Source organism: Varroa jacobsoni, unplaced genomic scaffold (genome assembly GCF_002532875.2).
Source record: "Varroa jacobsoni isolate VJ856 unplaced genomic scaffold, vjacob_1.0 scaffold_696, whole genome shotgun sequence".
Classification (NCBI taxonomy): domain Eukaryota; kingdom Metazoa; phylum Arthropoda; class Arachnida; order Mesostigmata; family Varroidae; genus Varroa; species Varroa jacobsoni.
Genome location: NW_019213598.1, coordinates 125030 through 141823, shown reverse-complemented (window position 1 = coordinate 141823; position 16794 = coordinate 125030). Strand labels below are relative to the sequence as shown.

Sequence of the window (16794 nt, the reverse complement as noted above, 5' to 3'; positions counted from 1 at the left end):
TTCAGCTAGCTAATCAAGCCTGAAACCTCATGGTCCAGTAGGTCCTATTCACAACGGCAGTCCATAAGCGTCTCAAAGCACCCATTAAAAGTCCAAAAATTTTCACATCTAAACGAGCCGATCAACAACTTTACATGGGAAACGTGGCAATTGTTATTGCAAGGGTCTCAAGAGGAAAGATGCCTTTCTTAGATTTGACAGGTGCGAATGTCGTAAGAAAGGTTAATTACTGTGTTGCCATACAGTTACCATCAGACCGGTGTGTGTATGTATCTCTCTAAAGTGATCTAGCAACGATCTCATAGTACCTAACGGCCACCGGACTGCTTTTATGCAAATATTTTACACGAGTGCAAGCCCAACCTAATCTACGAAGCCCTTGTGGCAGCGCTAGATTCAGCTGCAGTAGCAGTGGCTCGCGGAGCTCATAAACATGACGGCAGTACCATGGTTGCACCTCCTTCCGTTTGCCAAAGCTCCTCACCCCTTACACGGAGTCGCTATCATTGCTACGCGTTGCCCAGCGGCGTAGCCTGCTATAGATGCCCCTGGAGGCGGCAAAGATACTTCGGTGGCAGTGCCATAAGCGGCCATAAGCACTTCCGGTCGCCAGCGCCATTACCGACACCAACAGACTCACTGGCAGTGAACGACGCCAGAAGGAAAGTAAGTACAGAGTGTACTAGCCACATCAAGACTTCGGGTGACTGGCCATCGATCCCCTCAAGGTACATGCAGGGGGGAAGATGGGGTCCCTCTTTCTCGACGTCATCCGCAGGGGCGTGACGCAAAGAAAAGCTCAGTGACTTTTGCCTCGTATCGCCGACAGCGCCGCAATCGCAGGAAACATGCCTCCCCATTCGCATTTAGCCGCGACGTTGCACTCGAAAGAGAAAACTTATTCTGCTGCCACTGAACATTTGGGTGACGCGGTAAAAGAAATAAAACAGATGGCTACAACAGATCTACAGGACGATGGAGGAAACGAGTAGAACAGTTTGTTAGAAAGTGCTGGAAGACGTAAGCTGGAATTGGCCAGCAAAAATGAGACGTCAAACCGTTATTTATCCTGTGTAACTCCTGGTCTCAAGTAAGACAAAGCGAAAACTCAAAAATGATGACGCCTGAATACGCTCGACTGCAGTCACGAGTTTTCAGAAGATTCGGAGAAATGTATTATATACTATTATGTTCACTTTATCAGGGCAAGGCTTTGTTCCGAGTTTTACGTCCGGCATCGCTGTCATCCGCTGGCTCCCCGCATAAAATAAAGTCTGCCTGTGGTCGGGTTCGAACTCAACCGACAAAAGTAGGCAAATACGTTACTCAAGCCTATATTAACATAGTGTGAATTTGCTTGAAGTGTCTTATAACATACGAGACGACTGTGTAATGCTCAGGAGCTATTCATGGTCTACCTACTCCTAAGGACTTTGATTACGTTTCGGTATTGAACAGATATAACTTATTCAAGAATTTTGAAAATTATGGGGGAATTTATTCTCTCAATCGTAGACTTCATTAATGTTAACGGTAATTTTTTAGGCTTAGACTTAAACGAAGATTTCAAGTAAGTAGCAAGTGGGCTACAAAGCAGACCCACACGGGGATCGCCACAGCTGCTGCTGTCTTATAGCGGAGTGGACCGTGGTTTCTTTCATTCCTAGAAGAATCGTAATAGTAATAATAATAATATTAGTAACAGCAATCACCATATTTTATGTCTGAATAAACTTTAAATGAGGTAGCGTCTAGGGCTCACACCTGCTACAAACTTACCCCCCCCCCCCCTCTCTCCCCACGGCACATTAGAACATACTTGCACTGAACTAACGTCGTAAGCGATAGCAGTCGCTAGCGTTACTGGGTCTAGCGGTCACATCTGGTAAGGTCGTTGAGTTGAGATGTGTGTGCTCGTATCAACTTCACTTGTCGTTACTGGCGGTCATTCCTGGCAGCCCTTGACGATAAGGTCCTTTTGTTTTGAGCCTTTGACCAGTTTCGGTTTCTCTGTTTAGCCAACGTCTAGAAGTGGCTTTGGTCAGTTTATAAGATGGCCAATGATGATGCTGATGCTATGCTATAGTCTTCAGGGATTATGACGATAATTGTGCAGTTCATCTATAGCGACCGTATGCTTTGATCTAAGGGAAAACTGATGGAGAATGTGGAGAAACATTTCACATGCAGCCAATACGGGTAGCCGCCATCGGTATTACCCTGATTGATATCATATAAGAGGTGTGTAACAGCATCTGTTAGGGTCAGCTGGTCTGTCGATAAGGTTGACAGGCTCATCGACTGAGGACACGGTCCTAGCTGGGTTCACATATATACTGTGCTGTAGCATACGAAATTGAATGGCGTTCGATGGATCTGCTACTGCAGGTGTGTGAATCAGGGCAGAATTTGCAGCTGGATGAAAACGATTCAAATCTATGTTAGCCCACAGTTACTAGGGTGGTACGACACAGACTGCACTTACTTTAAGTGCAGTATGCGTCACGTCGTGAGTAACCTCTATAGTACTACCGTATATTTTGTTCTTTCACGTGAGACGCTAAGTTCGTGTGTTTGAGACTATTTCAATTCAGATTTGTCGATATAAAAAAAACATCTATAGGGGAATAAATAAGCAAAATTATGTACAATTACAAAAACTACTGGCTTGACCAATGCGTTTTCGCCTATGGATCCAAATGTAAGCATGGTTATGTAAACCTATTCAAATTGATCTGTCTAATGGTGTGTTGTGTAATAGGAATCATCCACAGCGATGTCATAATGGCAACCTTCTCGAATATCAAACGTATACTGTCACGTTACCAGTCTGCTGTTTCGTTTCAAATAGATTTGTTTCTCACTGGGAAAATCACCCAGACGAATTGTCAGCTCGTAACCAGTGCACTCGAATATCTCCAAACTGATCGGACTCACGCCTGTCTATTTAGTTGTCCATGTGCCTCTGATGACGAGGGACGTATCAGGACCCTGATGGAAGCACGATGAGAAAAGCTACTCTACAACCACTAATAGTCGGCTGTATTTCCATTTACCAAATTGACATTGGACAATTGAGTCTCGACAAACTTCAACAACTGAAACGTGTACAAGCTTGCCAACTAGATTGAGGAAGAACAGAATCGAGCAGGGTACATCGTGTCCGTTTAAATATACTAGAATAAGGCTAATATAAATGCTAAAATAAGGAAATGTCTTTGTAGTATAGCACAATATTTTAGTAACAGATGTTTTATAAAATTTATTGTCCTTATCGAACGGCCTAATTACTAAGGCAGTAGGGGTTTAAATACGTAAACCTGCAATACTTTCTATCAAGCGTTACCTATACCGGGACCTGAGATTTCCATTTAAGATCGCCTCCGAAAACGTACCTGAACTCCATCTGACAATCAGATTTCTCTACGTACAGACAGTTCCACACACAGATAAACGTCAACAAGTTAGTTCTGATTTTCAAAAATCTAAAGCATCAAAAGATTCCTCTATTTTTCAATGACACGCATGCTGCTACTGCTGTTGATGTATTGCAGACGCATGAAATAGCCAACTCCATCTTCACTGTTCGAAGCGTTTCCGTGAGTGCGAAAAGTTCCGGTGTTCTTCAACGATTCTGCGTGTGTTTTCCTTTACTAGTTCTTCCCCGGAAGAACTGTTCTCCGGGGAGGTGGGAAGTCTCCGCGTTTGCTTGGCTTTTTGTGACTCTTGCCGTCATGAGTTGGCGGCATGTCTGATGAACGCACAACGAGACAGTGCAGAGCGCTCGCGGCGAGTGATGTCTCCCCGAAGGGCCATTTCCCCTTCTTTCCCCATGCTGATGGGAATCAGAAACGGCCGTCTTCCTACCCGTCGCGATCGCCAGGAATTAGAAATTAGAAATTGGCCCATTCGATACATTTCGCTCGGCGGCCGACAAAGCAATGAAGGCACCGATGAATGTATCGCAGAGAGTGGCAGCAGCCGCTAGCTATCTGTTCTTCTATCGCCTCTTCGTGGGGCGCTTCGGCCAGTGTATGAAGCGAGTTCACGTCCTACCTAACGTAGACGGAATGTTCAACTGACGCATAGTTTTGGCAATGAGACCGTCTTCTTCGCCTTGCCATTTTCCCCGTCGTGTCTTGACTTGCGCTACCCCGCACCCCCTTTCCCAGATCCTTTTAACCGGCATGAGCCTATTTAATTCTAGTGTTAAACAGGAGGCAACGGGGACGATCGCGATAAATTGCCTTCCTGGGAATTCAGCTCGCATTGGTCGATATGTGATTCGCCGATCACTACTATAATATTTTACATGGATGGATTGGGGGGTATTTTTGTTCGACGCGTGATGGCAATGTGATAGCTGTCATGGATCACATCGATGCATGACAGCCTGATTATTCTAACGAGAACATCAATCATAAGAGACATGATCACGTTGTTCAATTCGAAATGTTAAATATCAATAGTATTTTTTGTGCGAGCTTGAATTTTACCGAGGCTTTTACTGTCATTCTAGTTGTACGTCATTATGTACCCAATGTCTATCGATAATAGGATGAAAAACTTTATTAACTGAGTATTTCCCACCCAGATGTCTCTGGCAGCATCTCAACTACGTGGGTGAACAAATTTTAAAAAGCTGGCGCGCAGAATGGCTAATTAAGCGTAATATAACCTAAGAGCTTATGCTAATTGAATTCTACATAGGTGTATTGATAAACATCTGCGAGCGCCGTTTCTTAGGAACGTAGTCAGGAAGGACGCATGTACCTTTGCATCGCCGTAACATCGCTCGTTACTGGGCCGTAACAGGTTGATTTCTCCAAAAGGCTGAGCCGAATCAACACCCACTTCTGGTTACGTTCAAAAACCTTCAATTAGATGCCAATGGGATCAGTGAAAAGCTTAAGAGTAAATCAAGCGGACGATACGTATACGTGAAAAAAAGGCGTATTTTTATTAAGTCGTCCATCATTAGTATTAATACACCTATAGGAAATATTTAGTACGTACTAAGGAAGTCCATTAGTACCCATTAAATGTGCTTGGCTTCTTTAAGCCATAACGAACGATAATAATTAGGCAAAAATATTTCGATTGAAAGGATTTCTGTTGTTACACACGCTTCCTTCGCTGGTCACAGCTGCCGCAGTTTCGTGACATTAATTTCTTATTATTTGCTTGTAGCGGTTGCTATTACGAAAATGTGCCTTGAATATACATAGATTTTTAAGGCACTCCAGCAAATGAATGGTCCCTTGGTTCACCCGGCCATCCGTCCGCGGTCTCCGTTGTGGTTGACCGTGGCCTATGTCGTAAGGCTTAGTTTCTGTTGTTCGAGATCGGCTGGGATCCGGATCGTTGTTCGATGGATTGCGGAGTGTCTATTATGTTTGAATAGAAATTGAATAACGAATTGAATAGAGCGGGTGGGCTAGAAGAGGCGAAGGAAGAGAAGGCCGGTCGCCGCTTGCGGCCTGCCCTTCAGTCCATTCCATTGCAACGGCAATGGGAAGCGGCTGCTAGAGTAGACGCCGGATGCCGGCACGTGACTCGAATGTAGCATGCATTTACCTCTGAACCAGCTAGCAGCTTAATCTGATTTAGAATTGAGAATTCAGACTGGCCACCGATCTCTTTGGGACGCGCACGACAGAGCCAATGCTGGTGTCGGGATCAGATGAGGACACCGAGCTCACCCACTGACTATTGGCGCAATCGGGGCTACAGCGGAGACAGTTCTTATTCAAAGACTAAGAGGTAGCCGGTAGTCACCTGACGATTTCTTAGCGTCCGAGAATCACTCTGCTATTCCCTATTGCCTTGTCAATGCGAGCGGACGCTAAGTTGCGAAACGAAGTTTTTTTTTTGAATTGAAGTTGCCTTTTAAATCAAGCGGATGAATTAGTGAACGTATCTCGAGGGGAAATCTCTAATGAAGGTTCTTAGACCTTGTAACGTCACCTCTTGGCATCTGTCTAATAATAAGGTATACACATTATAAATTTGTTTACTTTTATAAAAATTGCACCTACGCAATTTCTATGCAGAAAAAAATTCGTAAAGCACAAGATGCATACTGATTGCAGCTTTCGGTAGTTTTGACGTGATGAACAGTTCTTTAATACTCTGCCCTCTGTTACTGCTACATATTTTGCTCTGAATTTACGACCTGAGGGGACCGAATTAGAAGATCATTATCTACCGCGGCACTGGTGGTTCACCGGGGGCCATAGGGAACTAATATCATTCTCTACTAGCGGGACCCTTGCACGGTCAGGCGGAAAGGAAACACCATAATAAAGTTGAAATTGTCAAACAAAGATGAATCTGAAAAATTGAATTGGGCTACGAAGATGAAGACAGCCAAAGACTATTCCTATCAACACCACTACAGCCTGATTGATTTTTAACAGAAATCTAGAAATATTAAATTTTCACCCCTTCGGAACAAGAACGCCCACGCACGCTCATAGACACGGAAAGGGACAAAGCTGCCGTCAGTAGAGATCCGACCATCGAAGTGTTTCGCCGTTGTGCAATCGAATTACTTTTAGATACAGTTTTACTTTTGCTTTTAATAAGCCTGCATAAACATACAGAGGAACATAAGCAAATCATTGTAGTTTTTCCCAGACCTAGAGACGTTATTTACGAACGACAATGCGGTTCTTCAGCAACATTTGTGCGCTATCTTTGACAACGACTTTTTTGCCCTGTCCTGCTCTTCCATTAATTGCTTCAACAACTACAACAGGTATGCTCTTGCATTTCGTAGTTGACATTTTCTATTGCTGAATAGGCGTACCAACAACTTAGCTAAAGCTACAGATAGCGCTCAAAGCAAACTAAATGGAATCTGCAGTGAGAAACGCTATCGACCTGAGACGGTATCAACTCGGTGCCCCCCGCCGCTCTGCATGGAAGATAGATTTGCTCTCCAAGTCTGCCCCCAAATAGCATCGGTAAGTCTGCCTGCCATTGGTTATTACTGAGAGACTAATAAACACAATTAAGCAATTCGAGTGATGGGCAGCAGTTGCGTTGCCCTAATCGAATTTCGATTTCGACGGTTTCGTGCAGAAGGGCGTGCAGAACCTCTTCACAAGGCGCCTTCACGTAGTGATTTGGCTCAGATGTCGGTGATAGCAGGTAACTTCGCTAGTGTACGACGGGGGCGTAAAATTAGCTGTAGTGATTTGTGGGCGGGAGAGAACCCCTGCAGCGATGGTTCCTTGCCTTTGCCGTATATATACAGAACGCGTGGATATGTGGGACCTTGAATGGTAAATTGCTTTCATGTGAATCTCTTCGACGCGTCAGTGAGCACTTCGATCGTAGCTGGCGCTAAGCCGCTGCTTTCAACAACAAGAAGACAGACAAGTCAGTAGGTCCTAGACAGACGAATCATTTCTCATGGTCCTTATAGCTGTGTCCGCGATCATCTGGTAGACGTGATCCAGTGAAGTGGAATCATTTTTCACAAGCGTTACTGCCAGTTACTGTACAATGAGTGTTATTTCATCTTCGGCAGAAAATAGCTACGAGAGACCTATCTTCTTGCTTAAGAGGTTCTTGATTAATGAAGTCTAGAAAAGACTTATAACCTCACTAGGAGTCGTTTCGATGTCCACGCAATAGGGGATGACGAAATTAATGTACCCGCATTTGGTCAGCCAACATTCGATCTATAGTCAAATTACCAAAACTGCTAAGACACCATATCACTAAAATACTTTATTTGCAATATACCGTCACCATACCTGTATTCCACATAGGGCTAGAGGTGTAACAGGCATTTGCCTGGCTGACGCGCGATCGTTTCTAATACATCTATCTTCTCTGTGAATTCGCGGAAGCAGTTACAGATCGCTCGGCCTGCTTAAAGGAGGTGGTGTGCTCCAGGTATAAGCTTACCAATCACCAACGACGAAAGCCGAAACACGATAACGGCAACATGTATGGGAAAGCGAACTTCAATCTTATTTGCCAGCCCCAATGTAATGCAGCTAAATCAACTGAGATTGGTAGCCATCACCGTATATTGGTTGAATTCTATATGCATTCCTTTTATGCACAAGCTTTAATGGTTCACACACATGTACGGACCGTGTATAAACACTCGCTTTTCTGGCATGCACGGAATAGCATGTCTTCCTCTTCGCGATCTTCTTAGCAGTTTAAGCTTCGAAATATTTACATTGCGTTAATGATTTTATCGACCCCAATTCAAAACGCTCGAAAGATCAGATTTGTCAGTAGGGGATGATTTGAGTTAGATCAGAAGACTCTTTCATCTCTTCATGATCGAGGTTCCTGTCATAACAGCTATGCCAATAATAAAAAGAAATTGTGCTTATATGGATCAATACCTGCTCAGGTGAAATCGTCCCCGTTTAATCCCGCCTAATCAATATTTCAATTTCTAGTCAAGCTAGTATCCGCTGGGCGCTGTAGACGTATACTGAATATATCGATATTACATCCGATATTTTTAGGCGTCTTTCACTCACATACAAATGGTCATCTCGCCGATAAAAACTGACCAACAGCGGCTCATTTTATGAGGCAGAGGGACAGTGTTGGGTTGGCGTATGGCAACGGGGTGCGTTATAGGGTCGAAATCCCAAAGCTACTGGGCAAATGTCCAACTTCAACGGGTGTAGCGCTGCTGCTGTTCAAATCTAGTCCGAGGAACAGTAGCGCTTTCACTTGCCCTCACGGCTATCCTCAGTGACTCAGCGATGAACGTACCGGCAAACACTCACAGACTCGAAATCCGCAAAACGTGTGCTCAATCCCGTTCCAACGTGGGGGTCATAAGGCTGACCCCATGGGTATAACGGACGGTGGTCAGGTCGGGTCCACCTTTAGTTTTGAAAGGACAAATCAGAGCTCAGCTACTTGAGCTCTAGGCAAAACCTTGGTCAATCGCACGTTGGGGAGAGCAAGCGAGCTTCCGCGGACTCAATTGCCCATTTTATACATCCATGTGCCTCCGTATGGATACTAATGCTGAAATGGTACTGGTACGTACTACCGATGCAAGCATGTGTGCAGATATGTATGTATATATGAATCCGCACGGTTTATAGGCGTCGGCAGAGCAATATGCATGGTTTCACAAAATCGGCTTTTCTGTTGACGCTATGACAGGTGGTGCATGATGGAAAAAACTATCAGTGCAGAGAGTACAGATGTGATAAGCTTAAACGAGGTAAGCGGTTGTGTACACGCTTTGACGTTACTGGTTAAGATCAATCATTTTGTGTGTGTGTGTGTTTAAAATTATGGTCTTAAGCGAACCTGTACATTTATACAACGGCTCGAAGAGACGTATTCCGTTCAGCTGATGGTAAGCAATATTTATGGACGAACGAATTGCTCTATGAAAGTCTTCAGGCTGTTAATGTCAGTATCCCTCGACTTCGATTGTGAGCTTTCTGCCATGAGTAGATGGTGGTAAGTACCGAGAACGTCGCCTGCATATTGCCCTTTTACCACGAACGGAGCAGTGACTGAAGGCATACTTTTCCGTTGCAGGTTATTCGGTGTGACGGGTTTGTGTTCCGCATGTCACAAAACAATACCAGCTTTCGAGATGGTGATGAAGGCCCGGGGCAACGTCTATCACCTCGAATGCTTCGCCTGCCAGCAATGCAATCACAGGTAGGTGGTACTTAAAGTTCGCGTAAGAAAGATAGAACAAACTTCAGTAGCTAAGTAGGCAATAAGGCTATCAAGCTGTAGAAAAACTCCCCTAACTACTAGCTTTTCTGATATGTCTACATTTTGCACTGTCACTATACGCTGATAAATAGGATGACTGCCGCACAGACATACAAGATCCGTGTTGCACAAGTATTATATCGAGCATACGGCGCAAAAGTGAACACTCGTTTGTTACTAATTATTAACACATGAAGGTAACTGGAGATAACAAATGATCAACATGTTTACAACTGATGGTGTCGTGCGTTTGTCATCTGCACTCTCGTTCAGTCTAACCTCGATATCCTTCTACGCGCACTATTTCGGTCTGCCTATTGCATATACTAGATATCTGGTTATTCCGTTAGTGTCGCATCTGACTCCTGCAGCTTGACAGTTGCCAAGGATCTGGGCCTATTCTCGCTTTTTCGTTTCACCTCTGCTTCCCCATCTCAGCAACTAACGAGTTGTTCGTTGAAGTTTCGTGCTCGTTGCATATCGTGTACGACGCTTAGTGAAATTGTTACAGCATATCTTTCGAAAGTTTTCCGTGCTCTCCTCGCACACCATTCGTCAGAATTGTCTGTTGGTCTTTGACACCGCCCAGCGAAACGTGCAGCTCCAATAGACGGGACACTCGCACTCTCATAATCAGTTTAGTATCACCTCGTTCAAACTAAATTAGTTAAAAGAGAGCTATGAATGACAGAGACGCGGACACGGCGTCGACAATCGCTGGCCTATAAGTACTGAAAGAGGAAGCTGTTAACTCAAGTCCGCCCAACGGATGTCAGTTTCTGCTTGATAATTGCCTCTGCTGCTGCTGCTGCTGCTGCCGCCAGTATGTAGCGATGCCCCCCCATCTAAACAAACTCTAGCTTTTCGTCATAGCATGAAATAGCTTAGGTTTGAACGAATTGTTGGTCCTGTCACTATGAATATCCGAATATGCAGGCACGTACGTCCGGAGCAATATGTTAAGATCGGCAGATGGGTACTGCCACATGAATATAATGCTTGTATATTAGGTGTTGTCTTTGTTGGATCTCTATGAACAACGAAGCATAAATAACAGTGCTTTGTTATACGTTAGTCACCTAATACTCTAAAGGGCCTAAGCAACATAGGCCTAGGTAAGGCAGATCATCTGGAACGATTGTTTAACGAACGACAGCTGTTGCATACGCACAAACACGTTACTGACCCCCACGACAACTTCCATCCAACGCTAGTTAGAACCAAGATGGGCTAGATTCATCTGCATTGTGGGGTAGTCACGCTATTCTGTCTTGTCTCGTCTAGAAGCGCGAATCAGCTTCAGTTCAACATGGCTTTCAATTACTAAGAAAACAACTTTTTTCGTTGTTCCTATCGACGCCTAAATTTTTATGTTGACCTTGTGCCGTTCTGCTACATCAATTCAACAAACGTCCCGACTATGGCGACCGTAATGGACGCTTTACTCACACCTCTATGACGGGCACAATCGCCTGTCAAAAATACATACAGCGCTCATGCTGCACAGTCGATAGCGTTGCGAGGTCGCTCCCTGTGCATCCGGTCTTTCCTCTCAACTTTTTCGCGTGTTTTCCTCAAGGCGCCACTTTGCTGCGCCACATAGATGAGTGTTAGAGCAGTAACTGGCGCATCGATATCCCTATGGGACAGCGTTGGCTGATATAATTGAGTTTGCTTTGTCAGTGAGCGGCCCAGTATCGGAGGACTCTGGGCGCATAAATGTGAGTCGAGTGCGTAGTACGCAGACGAATTCAGCGTCCGGGGGGAGGATAGCACAGCAGACAGGGGCTTCCTAACGGCGGTTTCCTCCTTCGCTTGCTCAACAGCAGTAGCATACAGGTCGAGCTATTGGTGGCTATTTTGAAGAGCTTACTTTCTCGATTCGACGGTGCGGACAACGGCGAAAGAATAGTTGAAGAAGATAAGCAAAAATGATAGTCCACTGTGGGTGAACTGGCGGAAACTATGGATGATCGTTTCTAACCTAGCCACCACATAGCGACTGTGGACAGGATCTGCGGATGTAGACAGACAAACTGATCTTTCCCGGTCCTCTCTGATCGTTTCCTGAAGCCTGCGAGGCCCCCTTCGCAGAGGCCAATTCCTACCATAGTCCGCAGAGGCGGGTAGTTAGTACGGGAGAGCCTTATCTCATTTTTTGTCCCAATGTGAAGAGGCCACTGGCCCTTAGCGGGTTACCCGGACGTTGGGTTTTGATACACGTGGTGGGCTCAATGAAATAGAATCAACGGAGAAACATCCGAACAGATAGAGGTTTCCTAATCCAGACAGAAACCTGGACAGTACCGGGAGATAGGCAACCACCGTAAGAGAGGAACTCATCAGGAAGAATCCACTGTGAAACGTAACTGTAAATTTGTGTGGCACTCCCACTGCAAAAGACAACGAACGGTTTATAAATATTATCTTTGTGCCTATTATTATCGTAGTAAATTTCAACCGTTAAGTGTAATTTATTGCTAAACAATTTAAATTAATGTTGCCCAACTGACTCGACAGAGCTCGAAATCGAAAACAACTTCTGTCTGAAGCTTTAGTATACGGTAAGCTAAAGAGGAAAATTAACACCAATCATAGCATAACTTCCTGTGCTTAATTCTCTAACTTACTGCTTAGGCAAGTTACTGGATATGGCTATTAATTGTACAAAAGTGTAGAATCGGACTAATAAACGTGAACCGCCGAATTCAAAAGTCTAGGATTCCCTCGAGTCATTTCTCTCTCTATCTCTCTCTCTCTCTCTCTTTTTTTTTTTCGTTCTCAATGTGATCTCTTCATAGGTTCTGCGTCGGTGACCGCTTCTATTTGCACGAAAATCGGATTCTTTGCGAGTATGATTACGAGGAACGAATGGTCTTCTCACAAATGGGAGCCTACGGCGGTTTGCAGGGCGGGCCACCGATGCAGCCTGTAGGTCATATGCAATCGCCAGGTCATCCCGGACACCCATCGGGGCACGCCGGAGCGCCGTACGGGCCACTTATGAACGGTGGCCTCCATCAAGGCGCGGTTCACCAAGGTTCACACCATGGCCACAGCGGCGCGCCCCTGATGCCACTGGCCCCTACGAATCAGCCGGGCCTTGAACGCTCTTCGCTAGTGTCGCCGATGCAGCAGAATAATACACACAATGGCGCTAATACGACAAACAGTGCTAATTCACACAAAAGGCCACTGCAACAATCTCCAATGAACGGGAACGTTCAGCAACAGCAGCAACAATCGCCAATACAAGCGGGTGAGGAAACTCAATGTGTCTAGTGTATTCGTCACGTCTATCACGCCGTCAAGCGGCTCTCATCATTTTACCTACCCGATTTTTCAGCAGATTTGGAAAGCCTTTTACCAGCAGCGATTCAGTTGTTCCACAAGTTCAAAATCTAAAAACATGCTTTCTGAGTATCGTTAACAATCCTAGCCCTATCGAAGTCGAACGTTCACCACCTAGATATTATCATATATTACCATTAGATGGTTAGAGAATTACTACTTTAATGAATTTCTAACAGGTCCCACCGTTAATTTTTCCTTTTCGGTTTCCACTATATTTTTTTTCATGTTAATTGTCATCATTATTATTACGCTTTGCCTAGGCACACCTGGCGCACCGAGTCAACCCGAGCCAGACATCCTCTTCGATGTAGGAGTTAGTCCCGCTGCTCCGAATAGTGCACAGCCCCCAACTCAGAACAATGGACCTAACGGCGGCTCTAAATAGGACGAGGTGTGGGCAGCTGATTTACTCGGCTGCTGAAATGAGTCAGTGACACAGTCAGGCGTGGGACCTTCGCACCTCCAAGGCGCTAGCTTCACAGACAAGACGAGAGGAACTTTCATCTCGACCTCTAGTACACTGAGCACCGAAGACATTATTGCTATTTATGGAAAAGCGAAACGAGTTGCTTGGTGACCGTCGAATAATATACCGTAATTTATCCAGCGAAACATGAAAAAGGACATTTCGCTATTAGAGTATTCTGTGCCTGTGTAGGAGAAGCAGTGAAGCCCTTCTGACTAACGAAGAGATAACGGTATCGTTCACACAGTGTATTGTACAACAAGTTTTGGCTATCTCTATAGAATTTTGTTTGCACAGATTACTAAAAAGTCAGCCGGAACTTGCTTGCAGCAATTTGTAATAGATTCCGTGGTGCCTTTCTAATTTCAAAATTGGCGCTATGAGAAAATGTCTCAACGGGACAAACACCGGATTGGACGGAAAATAGCACGCATGTTAGAACCATCCAGCTGAGTAGATATGGTGACCAGAGGTACGAAAAGCTTTTCGTCGTGATGGGCCAGTTGTAACGTGTGTGCTTACCAAGACTTACGAAACCGCGGTGGCCTTGGTTCGAAAGCGGGCGTCGATACGTTCCGCTTGATGCTGGACGCCAATCGTTTCAAGCGTCGCTTAGCGACCGTATCGAACGTAAGAACTCGAAAGGTTTATTTCGGTGAAAACAGGCCATATCAATGCCGAAACTCTGCCGCATTTAAATTGAGTTGATATCGCGATGTAATATCGCTGAAACAGCAGCAACGACTATAGTATATTCTCTCATAGCTTGAAGCGTTTAATCTGTATGTAGCTGATAATTGTTAATATTAGCTATTTTAGAAGACGATGGAAGATCTCCGGGAACAGGCAAACGCCCCAGTTCCGAACTAATTACCATTGGACGGTTAGCATTTATTAATTATAGTCGCCATAAAGGCCGATGGTACTCGTATTACGAGCATTTTTTTTTCAGATATAATAGCGAAAAAGATAACGACCGTTGCAAACCGACGTAAAGTGGGCTTAATAGTAAACTGGAAAAATTAGTCTGGAATGTTCTGTTTCGGTCGGCGCGATACCCCAACATAACAAATGTAAGCTGGAAGGACGGTCCGCGGCCGACAGACGGCCAACGGAAACTGTGATGTGTCGTGTTATGAAATAGGGGTGGTATAATGAACAGCCTTTACTATATTATGAACCACTAATTTCTGTAAACATTTAGATCGTTCACATTGAACTATCCTACATAATGTAAATATAGCGTACTAATTATCGTAGGTGTTTCTGTCAAATCGCTTATACTGTCATTTTTCGAGTTCGTAAATTAGCTCTGACCGATTGTATATATAGAACGGTCAGCACAAGACGAGCTACGTTTTACGTCGAAACGACGAAAAACTAGAGACGCAAACGCGAGAAGGAGGCCTCTAGCAGGCGTGCTACTCGGGTCTGATTAACTAATATAATTAGCTAAATTAATTTATTAATTAGTAACGGCATATATTATTTTGTTATTTTGACTGTTCGAATCGATCTACATAATATGATCTAAGTACAGTAATGTAAAATCTATACTGAGTGTCTTTCTCAAATTTAAATAAATACATTTCTCAATAAGTTCTGCTTTTTGTGTGTTTTATTGTGCTCAAGTCTCGAACTTCAGCTGTCATTGACTTACTAAGTAGATTTAGTCATCACATTATTGCCGGACTGTACAATATACTTTAGGGGAGTAATAGTTCAAAGCTGTGTTTATATACAAACGTGTTGTTAAAAAGGGTGAGAGCTTGACTAGTCTCTTACTCATTGTACGCGTGCATCAGAGGCTGTGTGGATGAACTCAGAGCTACAATATAGTCGCCTAAATTAGTTACCTACAGTAAACAGGCAGATGGAGTCATCTTCGATCGATGGGATACCATGTCAATGGCTCTGACACATGTCACATGTCGGCAGTATTTTGCACGTAACTTGATTATCCGAACGCATGCCAAGAGACGCTTCTATTGGCCCATCTCTCAAAGAAGACCCAACCCAAAACTCTTCGCTATTCCCAGCTAAGTATCATCTACCGTACAAGCTGCATCTTTCAGCAGTAGCGAGCCACCACTGTTAAAACTAATTTTTACGAGCAGACCTCGAGAAACAGGCGATCGACTACAAAGACATCAAATACATGTTCAGCTTAAATCATCTGAATAGGCAACGGTAGTCCTTGAACGAATCGCATCAGCATGTACAAGGTACATGGGTACTAGCTTCATTTCAACATGGCCATTGCGCAGGCAGATGGTTATACGGTTAGATTTGCCATAAAAGCATATAAACGTCTAATTTGGTCCTACCCAATTTAATCTCCGTTTAGTCATCGTTTGTAGTGTTTCCGAAAAATGCAGCATACTGTTAGCACGCTGGAACACACCCAACTTACCCAACTTGAGGTCGTGCCTTTCCTACTCAGCGGCGAAGGAAAGTATTTATAACAATTCTATCTAACTTATCTTGCAGGAACTTGCTATTAAGAGATCCTAACTTTGTAATGGTACCCGAACAGGTCTGCAACCTTGTGTGGCTTTAAAAACAATATTGAACTAGATATTTTTCCAAGCTTTTCGGATTTATCTAGGGTTCGCAAAGAACGCCGGCTACACATATCACGTTAATGATAATAGGGCTATCTTTTGAATCTGCATAACTTCATCATTTCTTCTGACCAACCTGAACGCTGACCTATGCGTTATCTACTATGTATGAATATATTTATGTTTCCGAGAGTAAGTCAGCTTAATGCATTCATTGATATTTCGCTCATTGTAAACAATCCGACCGAACTGCTTCTTTTCCTCTCGGTCTCGTATAGCCACCCGTGTCGTTTCGAGGGTTATTCTCGTTGATGTGGGATCAGCCAGGATTTTTATGAAGAAGCCTGTTTCACTTGGCGCCGTTTTTCTATCCCGACGTATATAACAAAAATCACTACAGCTCTGTCACCTCACGGACTCTCCGCCAGGCCCAGTGAAGCCCGAACTCGTTTACCGAGAACAAGTTGAACAGAATATGCAGTTGATGGAGGAAATAAGCAGAGGCTACGGACCTTCATAGAAGCTAGCGTTCACGCTTTCTATCACCGCCGCTGCCGTCGTTTTTCGGAGACCAGTGAAAGGAGATCGCTCCCTTGGGCGCAGCCTGAGATGTTGTAGGAACACCAGCAGTCACCGAGGCATTTCAGAGCGCTCTTTCCCTTTGCTTCTTCTGACGGC

General features: G+C 44.4%; 1 protein-coding gene across 1 annotated transcript in view; it reads left to right on the top strand.

Moving 5' to 3' along the window:
* LOC111262749 (uncharacterized) overlaps positions 1-15151 on the top strand; it is a 48692-nt gene extending 33541 nt beyond the window's left edge. Inside the window, exons 4-6 of the mRNA XM_022837240.2 lie at positions 9547-9672; positions 12534-12991; positions 13347-15151. Coding sequence (XP_022692975.1) covers positions 9547-9672; positions 12534-12991; positions 13347-13471 — 709 coding nt within the window. The 3' untranslated portion in view covers positions 13472-15151. The remainder of the gene's footprint in view (positions 1-9546; positions 9673-12533; positions 12992-13346) is intronic.
* Positions 15152-16794: the final 1643 nt, after the last annotated feature.